At 38.9% G+C, this 21,022-nt stretch overlaps 1 protein-coding gene across 2 annotated transcripts in view; it reads right to left on the reverse strand.

Moving 5' to 3' along the window:
- Positions 1-21,022, reverse strand: part of Helz (Helicase with zinc finger) — a 454,315-nt gene that overhangs the window by 101,967 nt on the left and 331,326 nt on the right. For both annotated transcript variants that reach the window (XM_068225301.1, XM_067136674.2), the window contains exon 16: positions 68-272. In XM_068225301.1, coding sequence (XP_068081402.1) covers positions 68-272 — 205 coding nt within the window. The remainder of the gene's footprint in view (positions 1-67; positions 273-21,022) is intronic.

Below are 21,022 nucleotides of genomic sequence, written 5' to 3' on the forward strand. Positions count from 1 at the left end.
GATGTTAGATATGACACCGGCATGGAAAAAATTAATAAATTACAAAGCTACATGAATATTAACTAACCTGCACCGGCCAATAGAACACAAAGCAACAGGATCTCCCACAACAGCTACTAGACTCTGAGCTCTTGTGATGGCAGTATTTAGCAGCTTTGAATTGGACAGAAATCCATAATCCATTTCGTCACCTCCAATGGAAGATTTTGTCCCTGAGTGGCACGTTCGACGAGTACGAACTGTGCTCAGGAAGATAGCTCGAAACTGCTTACCTGCCAAATGGGGAAAAACATACAGTACAAGATAAACAGAAATCAAAATTTAAGAGCAAGTATTACATAAAGAAGATCAAATAATATTTTACACACTAAAACACATCAGCATTTAAAGATGAATATACTTCACTATGTATGTTAAGAGCCAGTGAAAAAATGTACAATATATTTATGAAAATTGAAGTTTTGTTCAAAAACATGCACGACCCATCCACGACTAGCCTTGCAACCCGTACGAAGTAGTAGTAGTAGTAGAAGAAGAAGGAGAAGAAGAAGAAGAATGCACATCCACTGTCTCTTTTCAGTCACATATTTGCATATCCTGCTTTTTTGATTTCCGGAAACTTCGCTTTTTTGTCCATTAATTGCTTTGTGGTTAATGTTTGGATGTTCGAAACAAGCTTTATTTTTTCTCCAATCATGCACGGAACCCCATACTTTCTTCCCACAGTGCAATTACCAATTAGTTCTATATCTTCAATAATGTGGAGGAGCTTGCTTTAACTGTGAACAACATGTAAGGAGAACTCATATTAGCCATCATAAACATGCAATACTACTGAAACTGATGCCACAAGAAAGACACCATATGTACATAGCATGCTTCTTGCTTGTGGCAGGGAGAGTTGCCAACGGAGTGGGCGTAAAATATCAACTTTCAGATTACTGTGAGTCAGAAACAACATTACCAATCTTGGCACAAATAATAAATGCAGGGGTTATTTGCAAATACATGGTCATAGTGTGCATTGAAACAACAACAACAACTACTACTACTACTACTACTACTACTACTACTACTACTCAGCAAAAACTTTATTTAAATGCAAAGGGACATAAACTTAGAACAGCCAGATGGAAAACCAAAAGTATAGTATTAACTTGAACCTGTATAATTGGAGGCATGAAAATACTGCAACCACAATAAACATGCTGAACATAAAAACTATGATTTTTGCCCTTTTCTTTCACATTACTTTACATTTCATCATAATTCCACCCATTTACGACAAGTTCCGTTATTGCAAATTACCGTTATAATTAGATATTATGGCAATAAACTGTATTTTCAGCAAAATACAAGCGATTTCAAAGAAGGTGTTCACACACAATACGTCCATAGTTTTAGAAATGTACTTGGGCTGGTGAGTGTTACAAAAACATGAAAGTTTTAAAATCACACTAACTTGTGGATGGTAGACATCTTTAATATATATATATTTGTATTTTCCATGCTTGTAGGACATGGTCCAAGAACATTTGGGAGTTCTGATGTTTTATCGAAAACTGTGTTTGGCATTTTCAAGGGTTCCGCTATCTTCGACTGCTACGAAGCTTTCAGTGGAATGGAGTGGTATCATAATTCTACGTCAAACGTCAATTTATAGTGCAGGCTGAAAAGCATTACTTGTCTATAGCTCCATTGTGGTGGGGCAGGCGGTCGCTGACTGGCTGTTCTTATGGCCAATTATTGAAACAAGCCCAGCGTTGGCTGACCTGCCTTGGCGGAGACAGCCAACTGATCGCCAGATGCTTTTACTGGCCTGTCACGGCCACAGTGTCCTCTGGTCTTCAACGTTTTAAGAACTGGAAGCCAGGCTTTGTTGACCCATTCAGATTTCTCTTTACAGTTGAAGCTGTTGGTGTGCTTCAGGATCTCAATGTCTCCTATTTGTAGCCAGGCATGATAAGACACTGTAGTTGACAGTACTTTGGTGTTGCTGTACTGTATGCGGTGGCCTGCTAACAGTGAGTGTTCTGTGACTCTGTTTGTCCCAGCCAGCTGTGTCAGGTGTGCTCCTTCAGTTGGGTGGTAATGCTGCATTTCATTGTTTCTACATACACTTGGCCACAGCAGCACAGGAACATGCAGACACCTGCTGAGGTGTGAACATGGTGCTTGACTTTGGCAAACTTAATTCCTTTATTTTCTCTGTTGGCTTATGGGACTCCAGTAGCCTCCCTATTGTAAGTTATTTTTCCAATGTACGACAGAAAGACTTTAGCTTCTTCTTTCAGCCAGGTCGCTGGTTACCTGGGATGGAGTGCTAACTGTATATCTTTATTACATGTAATGAAGTTCTGTATTCAAGTTCCATATTGACTATGACAATTAGAAAAATAATATTTGTCAACCTATTCAATATTTAATTAATTAATTCATTCATTCATTCATTTATCACATGACATAAGCAAAAGCATGCAAGATAAATATATACATTAATATTTACAAATTTACAGGGGCTCATGAAGTCTAAGTCTAAATTTCCTGTCTGTTCTATGGCTGTGGATGTTGCCAACAGAAAATTGGACTTATTTCCCTAATATGCTCTTCTATCACATTCAAAAACAATGTGGTGAACTGACTGTGAGGGAACACCACAGTCACATAGGGGAGAAGGAATTTTACCCTTAGTAATTCCTTGATTTTCTTTGTTGGCCTACATATGGTTTTTTATTCCATGGGACTCCCATAGCCTCCCTATTCTGCAAGTTATTTTCCCAATATATGACATAAAGGCTTTAACTGCCAGCCTCTTGTCTTCTATCCCCCCGGTTGCTTGACGCCTGGGAGTGAAGCTGATTCCTGCACTTGGTGCCCCTGCACACGTACTTGGACTCAATTTTCCAGTACTGAACTCAGCACCAGATCTGTCGATCTCCTGGCAAAACAGAATACAGCATGCAACAATAATCCCCTTTGATTATTTTATACAATGACAGCGGTACATGTTTCAGCTTTATACTGTATATTGTACATTGTACATGCTAGAAATATATAATCCTTGTCAAAATTAAAAAAAATACATGATTGAGTTGAGTCAACAGTGAATGAATACATTTAAAAAAGATCATGTTACATATATATGATGATGATGATGATGATGATGATGATGATGATGATGTCAAATAGCCAAGTATTATAAAACATTGAATTCAGAAGCATTATAAAACATCTTCAATAAGAAGTCATTTAAATCTTAGTAGTGCCCTTAACTACAGTCGTGCGGACCCAAGGACTGTGCTACTTTTCATACTCTTAATATTAGGCACACTATCAGCCTTGGTAATCTGCACGTCTCAGTAGCTTCCCCATTCACAGTCTTCTGCCCGTTACCACAGTAGTCAGCGTTGGAGGCGCTGTGTAGGCTCTCGTGTTGTTAACTTGACATCTAGGGGACCACACGACTGTGAGTGTGCAAGTCAGTGACAGACTGAACATTTTTTTTTGGTATTCGTTGTGTTCATTTGTTTTCCATATCTGTTGATGACAGTAACTGAACTATATTAGGTGACCCTGGAGCATTGTATGTGAATACAAATTATCCAAATTTTGAAGGAAAGGTTTCAAAAATTATCAATGACCTAGAAGGTGCCATATCCGACTTAGAAATTTCTGAGGAAGAGGATGGTGACTCTATACACAGCAAATATGACTCAGACTCCTGTATCTTGGATGACTGTGAAAGTGTAAGGAAAGAGTTAGAGAAAAATCGGAAAGTGAAAATAATGAGGAACATGATAGGAAATCTTTTTGTGGCAGAAATAGATTCAAGTGGCTGGCAGTGGAAACAAACAGGAATATTAGAATTCCAGCTCACAATATAATGAGGATCCCAGTACTTTGCCTCGATCTAAGAAGACATATCCCTTGTTGCCATAGAAATATAAAGTTGGAACAACGTTGTATGCATTCAACATAGACCTTACACTATTTTTGCTATGTGCCTAAAAAGAGACGAGTGGTGCTTCTCCTATAAACAGGGCATCTCTCCAGAGAAGATGGTGTGGAAACAGGAAAATCTTAAATTATAGCCCACTTCAATGACACAAAAGTGTTGTTGATACTGTAGATGATAAGAGCGCCAAATGCTGTTCAAGCTGCCATACACAGCGCTGGCCTTTGGCTGCGTCCTTCATGTGAGTGTTATCAATGCATACATTGTTCACTAATCCTTCGAGGAAAGAACTGTGCTTAGCAGGATGAACTTAATGAAAACTCATGAAACAACTGACTGAACCTTCACTGCGAGCAATAATAATGCCTAAATGCATTCCACAAGAACTGCGATTTTCTGTTGGTCAAGTTGTGGGAGTTGAAGTACATCTCTATGAAGACCTGGACCAGGAGGACAAGCTGCCAGGAGATGGAAGGAAGATATGTCAAATTTGTCCATTAGAAAAGACGAGGAAGACAAGTTCCTTGTGTTGCAAGTGAAAAATTCAAATCTGTTCAGAATATTAAAGTAAGACGTGTCCAAAGTGAGTGTAAGATGCGTCCGCAGTGCGTGTAATGTGATGCTAAGTTTGGTCACTTTGAGGAGTGCAGATATTTTCCATTTAATTCATTGTAGAGAACACTCATCAATTTTAGCATAAGTGAGTCCTGTATAACATTAAATTACAATATTCAAGTTTTCAGGAAGGAATTGGCTTTAGTTATTTTGATTTGTGTCCATGTGTGCAAATTTTTATGAGAATTTTGAGTGTAACATGAACAAATTACTTTCACAATGGTGAAATTACATTTTGTAAACCTGCTGCATTTTATGTTTCATTAAGTAATACATATTTAGTACAAAACACAAAAAACTGTGTTAGAAGGTAATCTTAGCATTATTTTACCCACCTTCCAAACGTAGTCCAGAGGACCGCACAACTGTAGTTCTGTGTGAAATATTCACGACTGTGATTGAGGGTTAAGTTTACTAAATATTGATAAGATATTCTACTAGATATGAAGTTAGATATGCTATTCTTTGACGTGGACGCAGTTCAATGCAGAACTTGAAAGATGTTACTGGAATTGAAAAGTTGGTTGACTGTTTTGAGAAATGTTTACAGTCACTTGGGGACTATGTGGAAAAGTGTACTTACACTGTATGTAGTCATAGCCATGCCTATCTGTAGGCGGTTTCATAAATGGCCATAACTTGGAAATGTAACTTAATTTTTGATTCGCCCTCATAGAATAGGGTGCATTCTTAGGAAATATAAATTCAGTGTCCACCATAGACTGGAAGCTCCAATGTCTGTTTCGACCAGTCAAAGAAAACCATTCTCGAAACACCTGCTGTCTATCAAGTTCCATGTGGCTGTGGTCGCTCATATACTGACTTGATCAAAAAGCTCGACAGCACACTTCTGCAGTACACAGACCATCAAGTTGTTTATTATTATTGTTATTGTTATTATTATTATTATTATTATTATTATTATTATTATTATTATTATTATTATTATAGGCAACGAATGGAGCGGTGGCAGCAAAGATGGGAGGAAGATCCTCAAGGAAAATGGACTAAGCGGCTGATACCACGCCTAGCTGATTGGGTTGCCCGAGTTCATGGCGAGGTTAACTTTTACATTACGCAACTATTGACGGGTCACGGATACTTCCAGAAATTTCTACATAGAGTAGGTAGAGCGAGCGACTCGGCGTGTATTTACTGCAATGATATAGACGATGTATTTCACACATTTTTCGTATGCTATCATTGGTCAACTCAGAGAAGATGTTTATATACTGAGCAAGGAGAGTTGACGCCAGAAACTATTGTGCAGGCGATGCTACGAAACCAAGAATCTTGGGATCAGATAGCAGTATATGTAGAAGGCATCCTGCGTCAGAAAAAGAGAGATATGAATGCTCATGAACGGCAGTAAGGAGAAATAAGGAAGAAGAAACCTAAGAAATTAGCACGACACCGCCATGAAGTAATGCGAAAGCGGTTCCGGGGCGGAGATATACGTCGTGGGAAAAGGGTGTGTGGGTTTTAGTGAGTAGGAATCTCACACGCTTGTGGAGTGCGGACCCTCGCAAGTGTCTAATGAAAGATTTCCCACACTTCTCTCGTAAAAAAAAAAAAAAAAAATTATTATTATTATTAGTATTATTATCATTGTTGTTATTATTATTATTATTATTATTATTATTATTATTATTATTATTATTATTATTATTATTATTATTATTATCATCAAACAATGGAGAGGCAAGCGTCCAGCATATTGGTGGAATGAAGAAATTGCTGAGCTGAGGAAACAATGCCTGCAACTCAGACGAAGGACACAAAGAGCACGACATAACGATGAAGCTCTCTCAGCAGAGTATAAGACTATGAAGAAAAGACTGCAAAATACAATTAAAAAGAGTAAAGCCGACAAGTGGTGGGAAATGTCTAAGGAAGTGGATGAAAATCCATGGGGATTAGGGTATAAAATTGTCATGAAGAAATTTGGGATGCTACCAAGCCCTATCATGGATCCACGCACCATGGAAGAAATAGTACACATACTATTCCCTGATCATGCAGAGAGGATTGATGATGAGGCCGAGACAGAACTAGACAATGTACCACCTTTTACAACTGAAGAATTGATAACAGCAATTAATTCCCTTAGAAATAAGAAAGCCCCTGGACCAGATGGTATTCCAGCAGAAGTACTAAAGGTGGCAGTCGAATTATGTCCTCAACTGCTGTTGAGAATGAAAAATCATTGTTTGAAAGCGGGAATTTTTAGCTTTCGTTGGAAGATAGCTAGATTGGTTCTGATCAGTAAAGGGAAAACTGGGGGTTACAGACCTCTATGTATGCGGGACACTGCCGGGAAAGGTTTAGAGAAGCTCCTACAACCGAGAATAATAGCAGCAGTCCGATTAGCTGGCGACCTATCCGACCAACAACATGGATTTCGCAGAGGTCACTCAACGCTAGATGCTGTGAAGGAAGTGGTGAAGACAGCAGAACGAGCTCAAACGGGTAATCATTATTCTAGGAAGCTGACGCTTCTTGTGACTCTAGATGTTAAAAATGCCTTCAACTCGGCACGATGGAGAGATATTTTGGAAGCTCTAGAAGAAACTTTCAAGCTACCAGAATATCTCATGTATATACTGCGAGACTATTTGAAAGACCGTACATTGTTATACGACATGGAAGACGGTCAGAGCAGAAAACGGCTCCCAGCTGGTGCAGCGCAAGGCTCAATTCTTGGACCACACCTTTGGAACATCATGTATGATGATTTGTTACGGCTGGAGATGCCAGAAGATGTAAAACTTGTGGGTTATGCTGATGATGTGGGTGCTGTGATAGTAACCCGTAACCTAGAGCTGGCTCAATTTAAATTGAATCAGGTGATGCGACGTGTCAAAGAATGGATGATAAATCACAAGTTAGAACTCGCAGATCATAAAACGGAAATTGTCCTCCTGACGAGGAAAAGGATTAATACTGTTGTACCGATGCAGATCGGACAGATAGCCATCGAAACAACTAGGAGCACAAAATATCTTGGTGTAACACTTGATACTAAGCTTACATATTGGGACCACATCCAACGGGTAACAGATAAGGCAGCGAAAACCATGACTGCACTGAGTAGACTCATGGGAAATATCAAGGGACCGATATCTAGTAAAAGGCGGCTTCTCATGTCGATTGTTCAATCGATACTGCTATACGGTTCGGAAATTTGGGCTGAATCGTTAAAAATTGTGAAATATCGGACAAGAATTGCGGCTGTATAACGGAGAGTAGCTTTACGAATTGCTTGCGCATATCGCACAGTATCAGAACCTGCGATTCTAGTAGTAGCAGCAGTAGCTCCCATTGACTTGTTGGCCTTCGAAAGACAAGAAATTTGGCTCACACAAGAAGAGCTAGGAAGGAAAAGGGCAAAGGCTTTGGCTCATAGTCGCAGAATGCAACGATGGCAAACAAGATGGGAAGATGATTCTAGAGGGAAATGGACGAAAAGACTGATACCTTCTCTGGGCGTATGGGTTGCCCGAAATCATGGTGAAGTGAACTACTATCTCACACAGTTCTTAACAGGTCATGGATACTTCTGAAAATTTCTTCATAGGCTAGAGCTAGCAACTAGTCCGGTGTGCATAAACTGCGGTGATATCGATGACGTATCACATACTTTCTTTGTGTGTGTTCATTGGCTGCCACAAAGAAGATGCTTAGAAGTTATGCACGGAGAATTGACGCCAGAAGGGATCATGTCAGTAATGCTACGAAGTCGAGAATCTTGGGACCAGGTGGCAGTCTACGTAGAAAATATTTTGCGTCAGAAGAAGAAGGACCTGGATGATTACGACAGACAGAAAAAAAAAAATATATATATTACTATTATTATTATTATTACTACTATTTGCGAGAGCGGTTCCGGGGTGATGACTCACATCGTGGGAAAAGGGTGTGTGGTTTTTAGTGGGTAAGAATCCCACACACTTGTGGAGTGCAGACCCTTCACAAGTGTCTTTTGAAGATTTTCCACAGTCCCTTGTAAAAAATTATTATTATTATTATTATTATTATTATTATTATTATTATTATTATTATTATTATTATTATTATCATCATCATCATTATTATTATATCAGAAATATCATTTACACAGTTCAATTATGCATACTAAACTACATAACAAACAATAACACAAATAAAAATCAAAGCACTTCACATCAATCTCGAGCACAACCTAGCAATATCAAGTGCATTCTGTGTTGCATGAAAAAGGCCATCTTCAGTGCAGGAAGATGGACACAATGAACACTGGAGCATATGCTGCATAGTTTGTTCTTTGCCACAGTCACATTTGACGTTATTATCATCGATATAGCCCCATCTTGCTAGGTTGATCAGGAGAGGGTCATTACGCCTGTTAAGGAAGCTATAGAGATAAAGAAATGAAAACCTACAACCTGTTTGCCAGTCAATAACCGGGTCAGAGATGGGATGAATGAAGCCCCCAACTTGCGGCGAGAATAGGAATTGTGCCAGCAGCCGAGGCGTCGCACTACTCTGGAGCAATGATTATGACCGGGATTTGAACCACGGTATCCAGCGGTGAGAGGCTGACGCACTGCCGCCTGAGCCACGGAGGCTTCCATAGGGAAGATGGCTTCAAGTTGTCAAATACACAGAGACTTCTACTCCAGAAACACATACATAACACCACCGTGGCACAGCACAGCGCATTCCAGAAACTGTTGGCAGAGAGTGTGAAACAGTAACTTCCCTCCCAACCACCACACCACAGCATGATGATCCCCCGAGTCCAGACAGTATGGGGTCGTGAATAATGCGGTCGTGATTTGCTCAACTTACTTCCATGTTCCTTTAAGCATTTCTAGTCTTACAGTCAGCAGCAGACTTTCATATACTTTGCCCTGTTGAAAGCCAATGAAACTCGACTGAAAGCTTGTTTTTTGTTTGTTTTTTGTTAAAGACTCGTTAATATAAAATGGCTTTAATACATTTAGTTATTTAATACATGACAACGAGCAACAAAAACCTATGTTCATTAAACACTATCTATACTTAAGCTCATAACAGTGGTTTCAATAATAACTTCGTTCGTAAGATGATTAATTTAAATAAACTGGTTACTCCAGTAAATAAAGAGATGGATAATCCGTCGCTATGGACCCAATACTGGCCATGATGGTCAAGATTATTAATAACCAGTTACTAGACTCATAAAAACAACAAGAGAGAGAAAAAGTATAATACCACATTCACTTTCAATAGCAATATTGTGTTTCAAAGTATCAATTTATTCAAAAAACACAACCTCAATGTTGCTTTTAGAACCAACACCACCAACTGCAGTATCTTTCTTTATAATAATGTTGTCAACAATACTTAACATATTAGAACACATCTACATTACTAATGACCAGAAAAACAATGCCAACTTCAACCTTAATGAGATTTCAGAAAAAGTCAATATCCTTTTTGAAGAGATTTTCAATCAAAATTCTAACAAATGAACTTTTTATTCAGATTATGGATAACACAAGACTTTTTCCCTTCCCTACTTCCATCTGCTCCCTCATCTCCTCCACTCCTAGGGCCCCTCCCCCCTTTATTGCCACTTCCCCCACACAGCCATAGCACGTAGTAGTGTTCTATTGGTCATAACCTACAGTCGGTGCTGGTCACAACCTACAGTCAGTGTTGTGCCAAGCTGCCATGGAGCACCTTCCACTCTGCCGAGCCACGAGGTGAGTAAAGCAATACCATAATGCTTTATCTCATCCTCCAGTCGATATCTCTCCAGAGAACTTTAACTTCATTTTTTTTCTTTCTTATCTTTTAGATACAAATTCTTACACCAAGACTACATCCCTGGGCACATATTAACATCTTTCAATTTCTGCATTGAACTACGTCCACCTCAAAGAAGAGCAACTAAATCAATATTATTTATTTATTTATTTATTTATTTATTTATTTATTTATTTATTTATTTATTTATTTATTTATTTATTTATTTTAATTTTTTAGCCAACTTTAGTCAGGTTTATGGAGGTTTTTTTCCCCTCTTGTCAGCCCAATACTGTTTCATCCTTTCTGAAAGTAATTTTCTTTCTGCTTCTGGAATCACTCTTCCTATTTTCTGCTTTTTGATTTTTGTCTGTAGTCTAATGTGTTTATCTTTCAATAGCTTGAGTATATTTGTTTCGTATTTTAAATCTTCTATTGTTATAGGTAACTTTCTCATGTCTTCGTTAAGTTCTGTGATCCATCTAATATTATTCTTACTCTTATCATCATCATCATCATCATCATTGTACAGTATTGTATGAACACCTGCAAATTACCACGTGTGTGGAGGAAATCCAGAGTAATCGCAATTCTCAAACCAGGAAAAGACCCAAATGATCCAAAAAATTACAGACCTATCTCACTGTTGTGTCATCTGTACAAGATCTTAGAACGGATGATCCTGGAAAGACTTACTGTGATCATTGAACCACTTCTTATTCCAGAGCAAGCAGGATTCCGTAAAGGAAAAAGTTGTACTTCACAGGTCCTCCATCTGACACAGTATATCGAAGATGGATATGAAAATCATAAAATCACAGGGGTGGCTTTTATCGACTTATCTGTTGCATATGATACAGTTAATCATCGTATACTGTTGCGCAAATTATACAACATGACAAAAGATTACAAGATGACTCAAGTAATTTGCAATCTTCTCCAAAATTGTAGGTTCTTCGTTGAATTTCAGGATCAGAAAAGTCGATGGAGGAAACAAAAGAATGGTCTGCCACAAGGCAGTGTTCTCGCCCCTATGCTCTTTAATATCTATACGAATGACCAACCTCTTTCAGTTGGCACCAGAAGCTTCATATATGCGGATGATCGAGCTATTGCTACTCAAGCAAACTGCTTTGAGGTTGTAGAAGAAAAGTTATCAGAGGCTCTTTCTGAACTATCCTACTACTACAGAGGAAATCAATTGAAGCCTAACCCATCTAAAACTCAGGTATGTGCCTTCCATTTAAAGAACAGACAGGCGTGAAGGAAATTGCAGGTATTATGGGAAGATACTCAACTAGATCACTGCCCAACACCTAAATATCTAGGTGTAACACTGGATCGTGCTCTCACCTACAAACAACACTGCATGAACATCAAGCAGAAAGTGTCGGCTAGAAACAACATCCTTCGCAAGTTGTCTGGAACCAATTGGGGTACACATCCAAAGATGCTGAGAACTACAGCCCTGGCTCTGTGTTACTCCGCTGCAGAGTACGCTTGCCCTGTTTGGTACAGATCAAGTCATGCTAAACAAGTTGACATTTCTCTAAATGAAACATGTCGACTCATTACTGGCTGCTTGAGACCAACTCCACGAGATAGAATCTACTGTTTGGTTGGAATCGCCCCACCAGATATAAGAAGAGAAGTTGCATCCATGAATGAGAGAACTAAAGCACTTACCTCATGTGCACACCCATTGAATGGATATGGTGGCCCACCGAAGATTGAGGTCTAGGAGGAGTTTCCTGAATACAACCGAAGATTTAAACGAATCTGCTCAATCCACAAGGTTGAGATTATGGAGAACTAGAAATCCTCAACTTGCTGATTGGATGCTACCAATTGAACATCTCCCCCCAGGACACGAGGAACATTGGTCTACGTGGAAATCGTTGAACAGGCTTCGCACTGGGGTTGGTAGATCAAGAACCAATATGGTAAAGTGGGGCTTTCCTGGCACATCCAGGCAATGCGAATGTGGTGAAGACCAAACCACAGCCCATTTCATGAACTGTAGTAAGTGTCCTTTAAGTTGCACAATAGAGGACTTGATGGCTGCAACACCTAATGCCCGTGATTTGGCAAAATTCTTTTTTTTTTTTTTTTTGCTGGGGGCTTTACGTCGCACCGACACAGATAGGTCTTATGGCGAGGCAAAATTCTGGGCAGACACTATTTGATATGTATGTCATTAAGTACCATTGTGCTATGCAAAATGTATGCTTCTGATACGAATAAATAAATAAATTGTACAGTTCCAGTTTCCCGGGTACTGTTAATGAGCCTCTTGCACTTCTTCCTGTCCATATACAACTTGTCATGGAGAACACCATCCACTGTCCATCCTCTCATAACTAGATCAACCTTCATCATGTCCTTCCATTGGGTTTTAGGTCTTTCTGGAGGTCTTTTTCCCTCCACCTGTCTTTCCAAATTTATTCTGGCTGTTCTTGAAGGCTCCATCCTCATCACACACCCATACCACCATAGTCTGGATGTGCTGATTCGGTCTAATAGGGATGTCTTTATTCCGGCTTCTTTCCTCACCTCTTCATTTCTTAACTTGTCCATCTTGGTCTTCTGGATGGTGGATCTAAGAAATTTCATCTCTGATGCTTGCAGTCTTGATGAATCTCTTTTTGTGAGGGTGCACGCTTCAATACCATAGGTAAATATTGGTATGAAATAGCTGTTAAACATCATCAGTTTGGCCGGTTTTGGAATCATGTCATCCCATAAAAGTGTTCTTACTCGTTGGTAGAATTCTGATCCCTTTCGCACTCTGTAATTTCCTTTCTGACCAAATTACCACTGGAGACTACACTTCCAAGGTAAGGAAAACTATCCACACACTCTAGCTAATGGTCTCCTAGTTTTACACTTGCTGGATGCCCTTCTCTGTTGACTGCCGACACCACTGTCTAGGTCTTGCTGATGTTGAGGTTATATTCCTGGAACTGGGATTTCCATACGTTGAGTCTGGTCTGTACTTCCTCTTCTGCTTCACCCCAAATCATATCATCAGCAAAGGCCACTGCATTCAGTTCACATAACTTTTCCTTGACGTTCTTCATTATACTGTTCATAACAGTGATGAACAGTAGTGGGGACAGTGCACTTCCTTGCTGAACTCCACTCTTGGTCTCAAACGATAATGATCGACCTTCCCCAATTTGTACACAGCTAGTACTGTCTTTGTACAACATCTGAATATTCCTTACCAGTCCTTAAGGCACATTTCTTTTCTTCAGACACTCCCAGATCTTATCTTTTATAACACTATCATAGGCCTTTACTATATCCAGGAATACAATGACCAGGTTCTTGCCTTTCTCCCAATATTTTTCCATCAGCATGTGGGTGCTAAAAACTAGATCCATTGTTGACCTGTTACTTCTGAATCCATATTGCTCCTCCTCTAAGTGTGGTTCAATGATGGTTCTCAATCTCCTTTCTATGATCTTCTCTAGAATTTTTAGCCCATGAGGCAGCAGGGTTATTCCTCTATAGTTGGTGGGTTTTTGTCTGCTGCCTTTCTTAAACAGGGGAATTATAACACCCTTGCTCCAATCTGCAGGTATTTTGTTGTTTGTCCATAAGACATTTAGCACTCTGTGCAGCCATTGTATAACCTGGATGCCTGCTGCCTTTATCATGTCTGCATTTCATCTGCACCTTAAGATTTTCTTTTAGCATAGATTTTAAGGCTGTCTCAGTTTCTGTCCAGGTGATGGGAGGTTCTTCATCATAGGCTTGGATTTCCAGCTCTGTATTTTGTTCTTGAACTGATTTATTCAGTAGGTGGTCAAAATGGTTCTTCAGGACTTCTCTCATGTCACTTTCTGACCTAACCTGATTACCATTTTCATCTTCAAGTTTGTTTATGGTATTCATTGATTTCCTTTTACCTCTGATAACACTATACAGTAGTTTCTTACTGCCCCTGCTGTCTTCCTCCAGTTTCTGAGTGAATATATTCAATGCCTTGTCTTCTGTAACTGTTCTTTTGACATCCAGTCTCTTGTTTTGGTATAATTGTTTGAGGTTTCTGATCTTTGCCCCGTATCTAGTAAGATCCGGTTTATTTTTCTCCCGATCCCTTTCTTTCTGCAAGAGATTTCTTTCCCCGATTGCTGCTCTTATTCTTTCATTCCACCACGGTGTTTCCTTTTCCCTTATTTTCATACTTGTCTTTCCACAAACTTCGGTTGCTTCCTAAACCAATGTGTCCCTTAGTCTGGTCCATTCTGCCTCTCCATTTTTCCTTTCATCTCTTGGTAACAGGGTTTTTATCTGGTTCTGATTCTCAGTTCTCTTATCTGTTTTCTGGAGTTCCCATACTTTGATTTTTGGCATTATCCTGTTCTGTACTTTTGGCACATAGAAGTTTCTCAGGTCTGCTACTAATACAGAGGGGTCACTGTCAAGGCTCTCAGTGGGTATTATTCTGACATCTGTTACCATTCTGCTCCTTTCTTCACCTGAGATAACATAATCAATTACAGTCTTTTGTAGTCCATCCCAAATGTATCGTGTTATCTTATGGCTCTGTCTCTTCTTGAACCAACTATTTTTCACCACCAACCCATTCCTCATACAGAAGTCAAGGAGATGTTCGTCTTCCATATTTCGGCCACCATATCCACGAGGCCCCATTACGTTCTCATATCCTGTTCTATCCACCCCAATCTGTGCATTCAGATCTCCTATAATGATTACTCTTTCTTTAATAATAACTTTTTCAAAATCATCGAGAAAATGTTTTTTATCCTCTTGACAACATCCAGTTTGAGGTGCATACACCTGTACCAAAGTTAGTTTTTCTTTCCCTACATACACCTTTATTATTCTCTCAGTAACATACTGAATGTCAGTGACTCCTTCTAGATCTTTACTCATGATGAAGCAAACACCATTCCTCATCTCTTTGTCGTTTACATGCCAATACAGCGTATGCCATTTTCTTAATTTCCTCATTCCTTTCTCTCTCCATTTGGTTTCACACAGTCCCAGTATCATTAATTTCCTCCTTTCTATGAGGTCCACTAGTTCTTCACATTTTCCTGTGAGACTGAGCGAGTTGATGGTCCCAATCCGTGTTGGTCTCCTCCAGGATTTTTGTATTTTTGCAGGACCCTGTCTATCATCAGACTATAAACCATCATCCCTGACATGAGTCTGCTCATACTGGTGTTTTAATTTAGTTGATAAATGAATTCCGAGTCTATTATGTGTTTTGAAAGCAACTACAAATAAGCTCTTTTACTGACTTGCTAGGCCTAACGTAATTGAGGATTTTCTTTCGGGGCTTACTTCCTTAGCCTTTGAGGATCCCTCCTCATCCCACAAGGCAGTTGGTTCCATCTGTACTACCCCAGAGGAATGGGTTGCCTCCTCCGTCAGCTCCACTGTACCAAATCATATTCTCCGCTTTTGCTGTCGTTGAGGTCTTCACTCGTTACCATGAACTGGGACCCATTACCAGATGTTACATACCGGTTCAGCATTCAGCGTGTTCTGGGACTCACATAGGCAGGGGCGCCACTCCCTGGGCAGGGCTGCCTCAAAGAGGGTCCCTACCTGTTACCTCTTTTTTTTTTTTTTTTGCTAGTTGTTTTACGTCACACCGAGACAGATAGGTCTTATGGCGACGATGGGACAGGAAAGGCCAAGGAATGGGAAGAAAGCGGCCGTGACCTTAATTAAGGTATAGCCCCAGCAGCCGTAGCCCTAATTAAGGTACAGCCCCAGCATGTGGCTGGTGTGAAAATGGGAAACCACGGAAAACCATCTTCGGGGCTGCCGACAGTGGGGTTCAAACCCACTATCTACCGGATGCGAGTTCACAGCTACGTGCTCCTAACCGCACGGCCAACTCGCCCGGTCCTCTTACTCTTACAAAACTGTTCTATTATTTTTTTCTGATTCTATTGTCTGGTGACCATATTAGATGCCCTAAGTATGATATTCATTTCTTTTTCATTGTGCTAGTCACATTTCTTTTTCAGTGTGCTAGTCACAGTTCTATTTCTTTGTAAACTGTTTCATTGGAAGCTAGTCTCCAGGCTCCATTTACTTGATATTTTTATTTAAACAGGTTCTCACTGTTCTCCTTTCTAACTTGAGTACTTTATCTATTGCAACTGTATTTGTTGTTTTGAATAATGTTTCACATGCATATGTAATTTGTAGCTGGGTGACCGTTTTGTAGTGTTACAATTTGGTTGCTATTGAGAGACACTTTTTATTATATGTATTCTTGGTAACATGTTGTGCTGTAACCAGTTTATCTATTCTATTTTGCCATGCTGGTTTCTCGTTCAGGTTATATGTGATTATTTCACCTAAATATTTAAATTTTTTCTACAATTTTTATTTCTTGGTCTCCCAGCTTAATTTCATTTGCAAGCAGAAGTTGAGTTAGCATTTTTTTTTTCAAATGTGTAACCGTACGCATGTACGATCCCCGAGTTTTTAGGTTAGAAAATTTTCGCATATAGTATGTAATGTTAAAATCATGTAATTTTGTTTATTTACAATGTAAAAACGTAATATTATAAGAAGAATGTATAGTTAGGGAATATTGCATATGTGCATCATTATATTTTGTATAAATTTCCGTTTGGGTAAGAGTCTGTAAATATGGCCTAGCCGTAAGGATTGTGCAACTGGGAAAACAGCGACTATATCGGGAAGGACGATTGAGGTCAGTTGTGTGTGTTGCAACAAAGTGGCTTGGAAACACGGGGTACGGCAGGTTGTATAGGTTGAAGAATTGGAGTAGATCAATGTGGATATACATGAGTGGACGTTCTATGTCACATCAAATACTCGATAGCCAATGCGAGGGCTTTGTTTTGAGCGAGGTTTGGGTTGACTGAGTGATGCGGGAAGAAGTGCCGGAGTGAGCGTTGCTACCAGTAAACTTTTCAGGGCGCTATAACCACGTGTAGCAAGCATATATAAGTGTGTACGCGTGTGCGGCGAGTGATTCTGATTCTCATTCTGATTCTGATACTTATTCCGACTCTGATGCTGATTCTGTGTGTTTCTCATTTGTACCGGTCTGCGGGAGCTACATATTTGCGCAGTTTGCTATACGATCTGCTATTGTTCGTGAGTATCTGTTACGGAGTGAACAGGGTATAATAACAACGACTTACCGGCTTTGCAATGGACTTTCTGTAAAAGAAAGTGTTTGTTTGTAATTTGTCACCCGAGTATGCAGCTTCAGTTGATGTAGAATTTTGCTGTTTGCTTGCCTCCGGACATGTAACGCTTTCTGTCCAGCCAGCAATTGGAAAGGATTCAAGACGTCGACGAAGAAGTGTAAATAAGGTTAGGGATGCTCTTCTTAAAGAAGGTTGCATCCATATGTAGAGAAATAGTCGTCGTACTTTTCTCTACCAGATTAGGATTCACGGTAACAGTGGAGTGCAGTGGGGCTCTTACCTGGAGGTATGTTAAAAGTATAATGATGTTCTATATTTTTATTGGTGATTTTAATGGTTTGTAATTTGCCTTTGTAGACGGCAAACGAGTAAATCTCGTGAAGAGATGATTTTTTTGGGTAGTATTGTGTATATTTGCTCTATGTAAACAGCAAGCACTAAGTGGGTTGCATAAGTGTTGATTTTGTTGGTGTTTGTCACATATTAGTTCTTATTCTGGGAGTAAAGTCATAGAATCAAACTTAAAGTGAGTCTTTGTCAGTGGAGTAAGGCTGAACCTGGCATGTTACCCAAATTTAATTTCAGGGGTTATATAGTGTACCATTACGTTACATTAGCGGCCGTAAATGTCATGGAAACAGTGGACAAATATGGCGCACAATAGCTTCAGGTGCAAGTACACAGAGTAGAGATCTAGTCAATCGATATCGGCCGGCCGCAAGGAAAAAGAATCTCAAGAATTAAATAATGATGGGCTAAAAAAAAATTTGAAAGAAACCGATTCTTGAATACCTTGAGAGGAGAGAGTTACGAATTGAAGAGAAGCAGCACGACATACGGAAGGATATAAAAGGATCAACGCATCGTTAAGTACTAAAGTATTAATAGATAAACAGCAGTGAAGATTACAGCTACAAAAATATCGGCAGAAAAGGCGTAGATTTGAAGGAAATATTCGTTACTGTAACACCTAAACTCAGAAACGAAAGGAAACTTCAGCCAAGTTATACATTGCCGAAAGTAGTATTATAACGGCAAATCCTTGCTAAAAAGGCATAATTTATTGTTTCCAGGAGGGAGACAATGTCTGTTTAAGCGAAAGAAATAGCAAGAAGTAGGCCAAATTAGAGAAATCTCTAAATTTAAAAGAAAAGAATATTCTCGAGCAATACGAGTTTCTGAAAACAAATATTACGCATTGAGTAGCCTACTATTCACCAGTACACTATGAGTTCTACTATATATTTGTTCTTTTATGATTGCATGAGAACTGGTGACAAGATGGACTCAGCTTAAACAGATGGAAATGGTCGCTCAAGACTTAATAGCTCAAGCCAAGACCCAGCCGGAGACGCAGATGACGTAATCTTTGGATCGCAGAGGCTGCCTACTCCAAGATGCCATAGTCCAGGAGAGATCCAGCAGCAAAATCCCGTTACGAGATAAGTATTATGAATTGCATCGTAATAAATTTGAAATCAATTGATGAAAAATATTTATATATGTACAGGAGTGCTAGAAGTAAGAGTTGTAGTGCCAATGAAAGGATATATGAATATAAATGCCAATTATTAGCCGATGAAATGTGCCAGTTTATGCTATATAACCGTGGTGCTAATGTGATAATTTTAAGGTTAATGGAAACTAGATCTGATTGAGTATTTGTGCATGTTTAGTGCCAATCAATACGTGTAGACCGTGAAATGTTTAACCAGTAGAGATTGTAGAAAAAGCAGACAAGATACGAGACGTAACCTAAAACTTCAGGTCAATATGTGTAGCAATCATGGCCAGTACGATAATTGTATTGTACGGAGATGTTGGAAATATTACGAAGTTGCAGTGTATGGGAGAATAATCAGGTTATTAAGTAATGCTACCGTAACACGGAGGTTATTTTAAGTGGAATTGAATGAAGATATTTTTTAAATATGGAGGTATATATTTATATGAAGGAAAAGGAATGTTATTGTGGCAAGTTGTAATTTGAGTGAGGAGATATGTTTCTGTTCGTTGCTTAAGAATGGGATAGATGGTTGAATTGCGAGTTCCTGTGTTACGTATTACATTTATATTTGGATTAGCACTGCAAGTGAAGGATTTAGGCCATGTTAAGTTGAATGTATGTCTCGAGTTAAGCAGAATGTGTCTCGTAGTAACTTTCAGCGGAAGATATTGATAGGTTACGTGTTTGTTATACATTACGTAATATATATATTCAGGAATAGAATGGAGTCTCGCACATTTTCATATTGGAAGGTCAGCGCATTAACGCTAATATGAAGTACGGTTTACTTTGACTTAATATTGGCATAGTGAAGAGATATTTGAGAATATGTAAATATATTGGCACATGATTAAGAATGCATGGCACGATTTTCGCAGGAATGACCGACGTACTATCATAGTTATGGCACTCTGTAGTAAGATTATTTGGTTTATTTTGTACATATGGTGATGTACTGTTTTAATTTATTCATTTTGGGTTATGATAGGAATATTAATAACTTTATGGGTGTTTTGAACCCAAATTTAAATATGGTAATACTTATCTCGTAACGTGGAGAGTCACAAACAAGAATCCAAACAAGAGTCCAAACATGAATCCAAGTAAATTTGGTCAAACAGTCCAAAAAGAAAGATGAAACATAAATGATGCCCCAAAGAAAATCCCAAACAATATTAAAAGGAAGATATTCCACTCCTCCTTGAATTAATAAAGTTATGGTCCCTATTTTTCCCCTTGTATCAATTTAAACATGGAAGATATGGTATATTTTTGAAACTTAACGAAAAATGTAAGCAAATATGATGATAACTTAAAGATTTTTCAAATATGTTTATCTCGGAACTCAAGCATTTGAGGATGATATTTGTAATTTCACACGATTGTTCCTTTCTTTATTGCAGATGGATGCATATTATTCAATTTTATTATACATTAGCATGCTAATAAACTAGATATAATTTTGATTTCGCGTTTCTATTCCTTAAGTAACTTGTAATATATAGTAATATGATAATATACGGATCTATTAAATTAATTTATGTTAGATATTAGGTGATGATTAGATAATTTCCTTCACGTATGGATTTGGAATGACTATTTCAACGGACCGATACTCTTCAACGGAATCTACGATTTATATAAAGCATATGGGAACATAAGGAAGCGAATTTTACCCTGAGAAGCGATTATGCACCGTGTTGTTGGAGCTCATGTTCATAAATTATATTTCAGTTCAGAGTCTAGGTATGATTTACGACCCGATGCTTAAAATTATTTGGCCGGAGCAATATTTACACATGTGTATATTCAGTTAATGCTCCAACGCGGCGCAATAGCGGGAGTCACCGGGGGAACATTAATATATTAACAGGTGCAATAGCAACAGGTAAGGTTATAAAGTAAGTCTGGAGCCTCGTCAGCCTGATGACCGTCGCCTTGGGAGAGGGAGTGGCTCGTTGCTCTACATAATTAAATATTCCTGCAATTGTTTTG

This window comes from Anabrus simplex, chromosome 1 (assembly GCF_040414725.1).
Source record: "Anabrus simplex isolate iqAnaSimp1 chromosome 1, ASM4041472v1, whole genome shotgun sequence".
Classification (NCBI taxonomy): domain Eukaryota; kingdom Metazoa; phylum Arthropoda; class Insecta; order Orthoptera; family Tettigoniidae; genus Anabrus; species Anabrus simplex.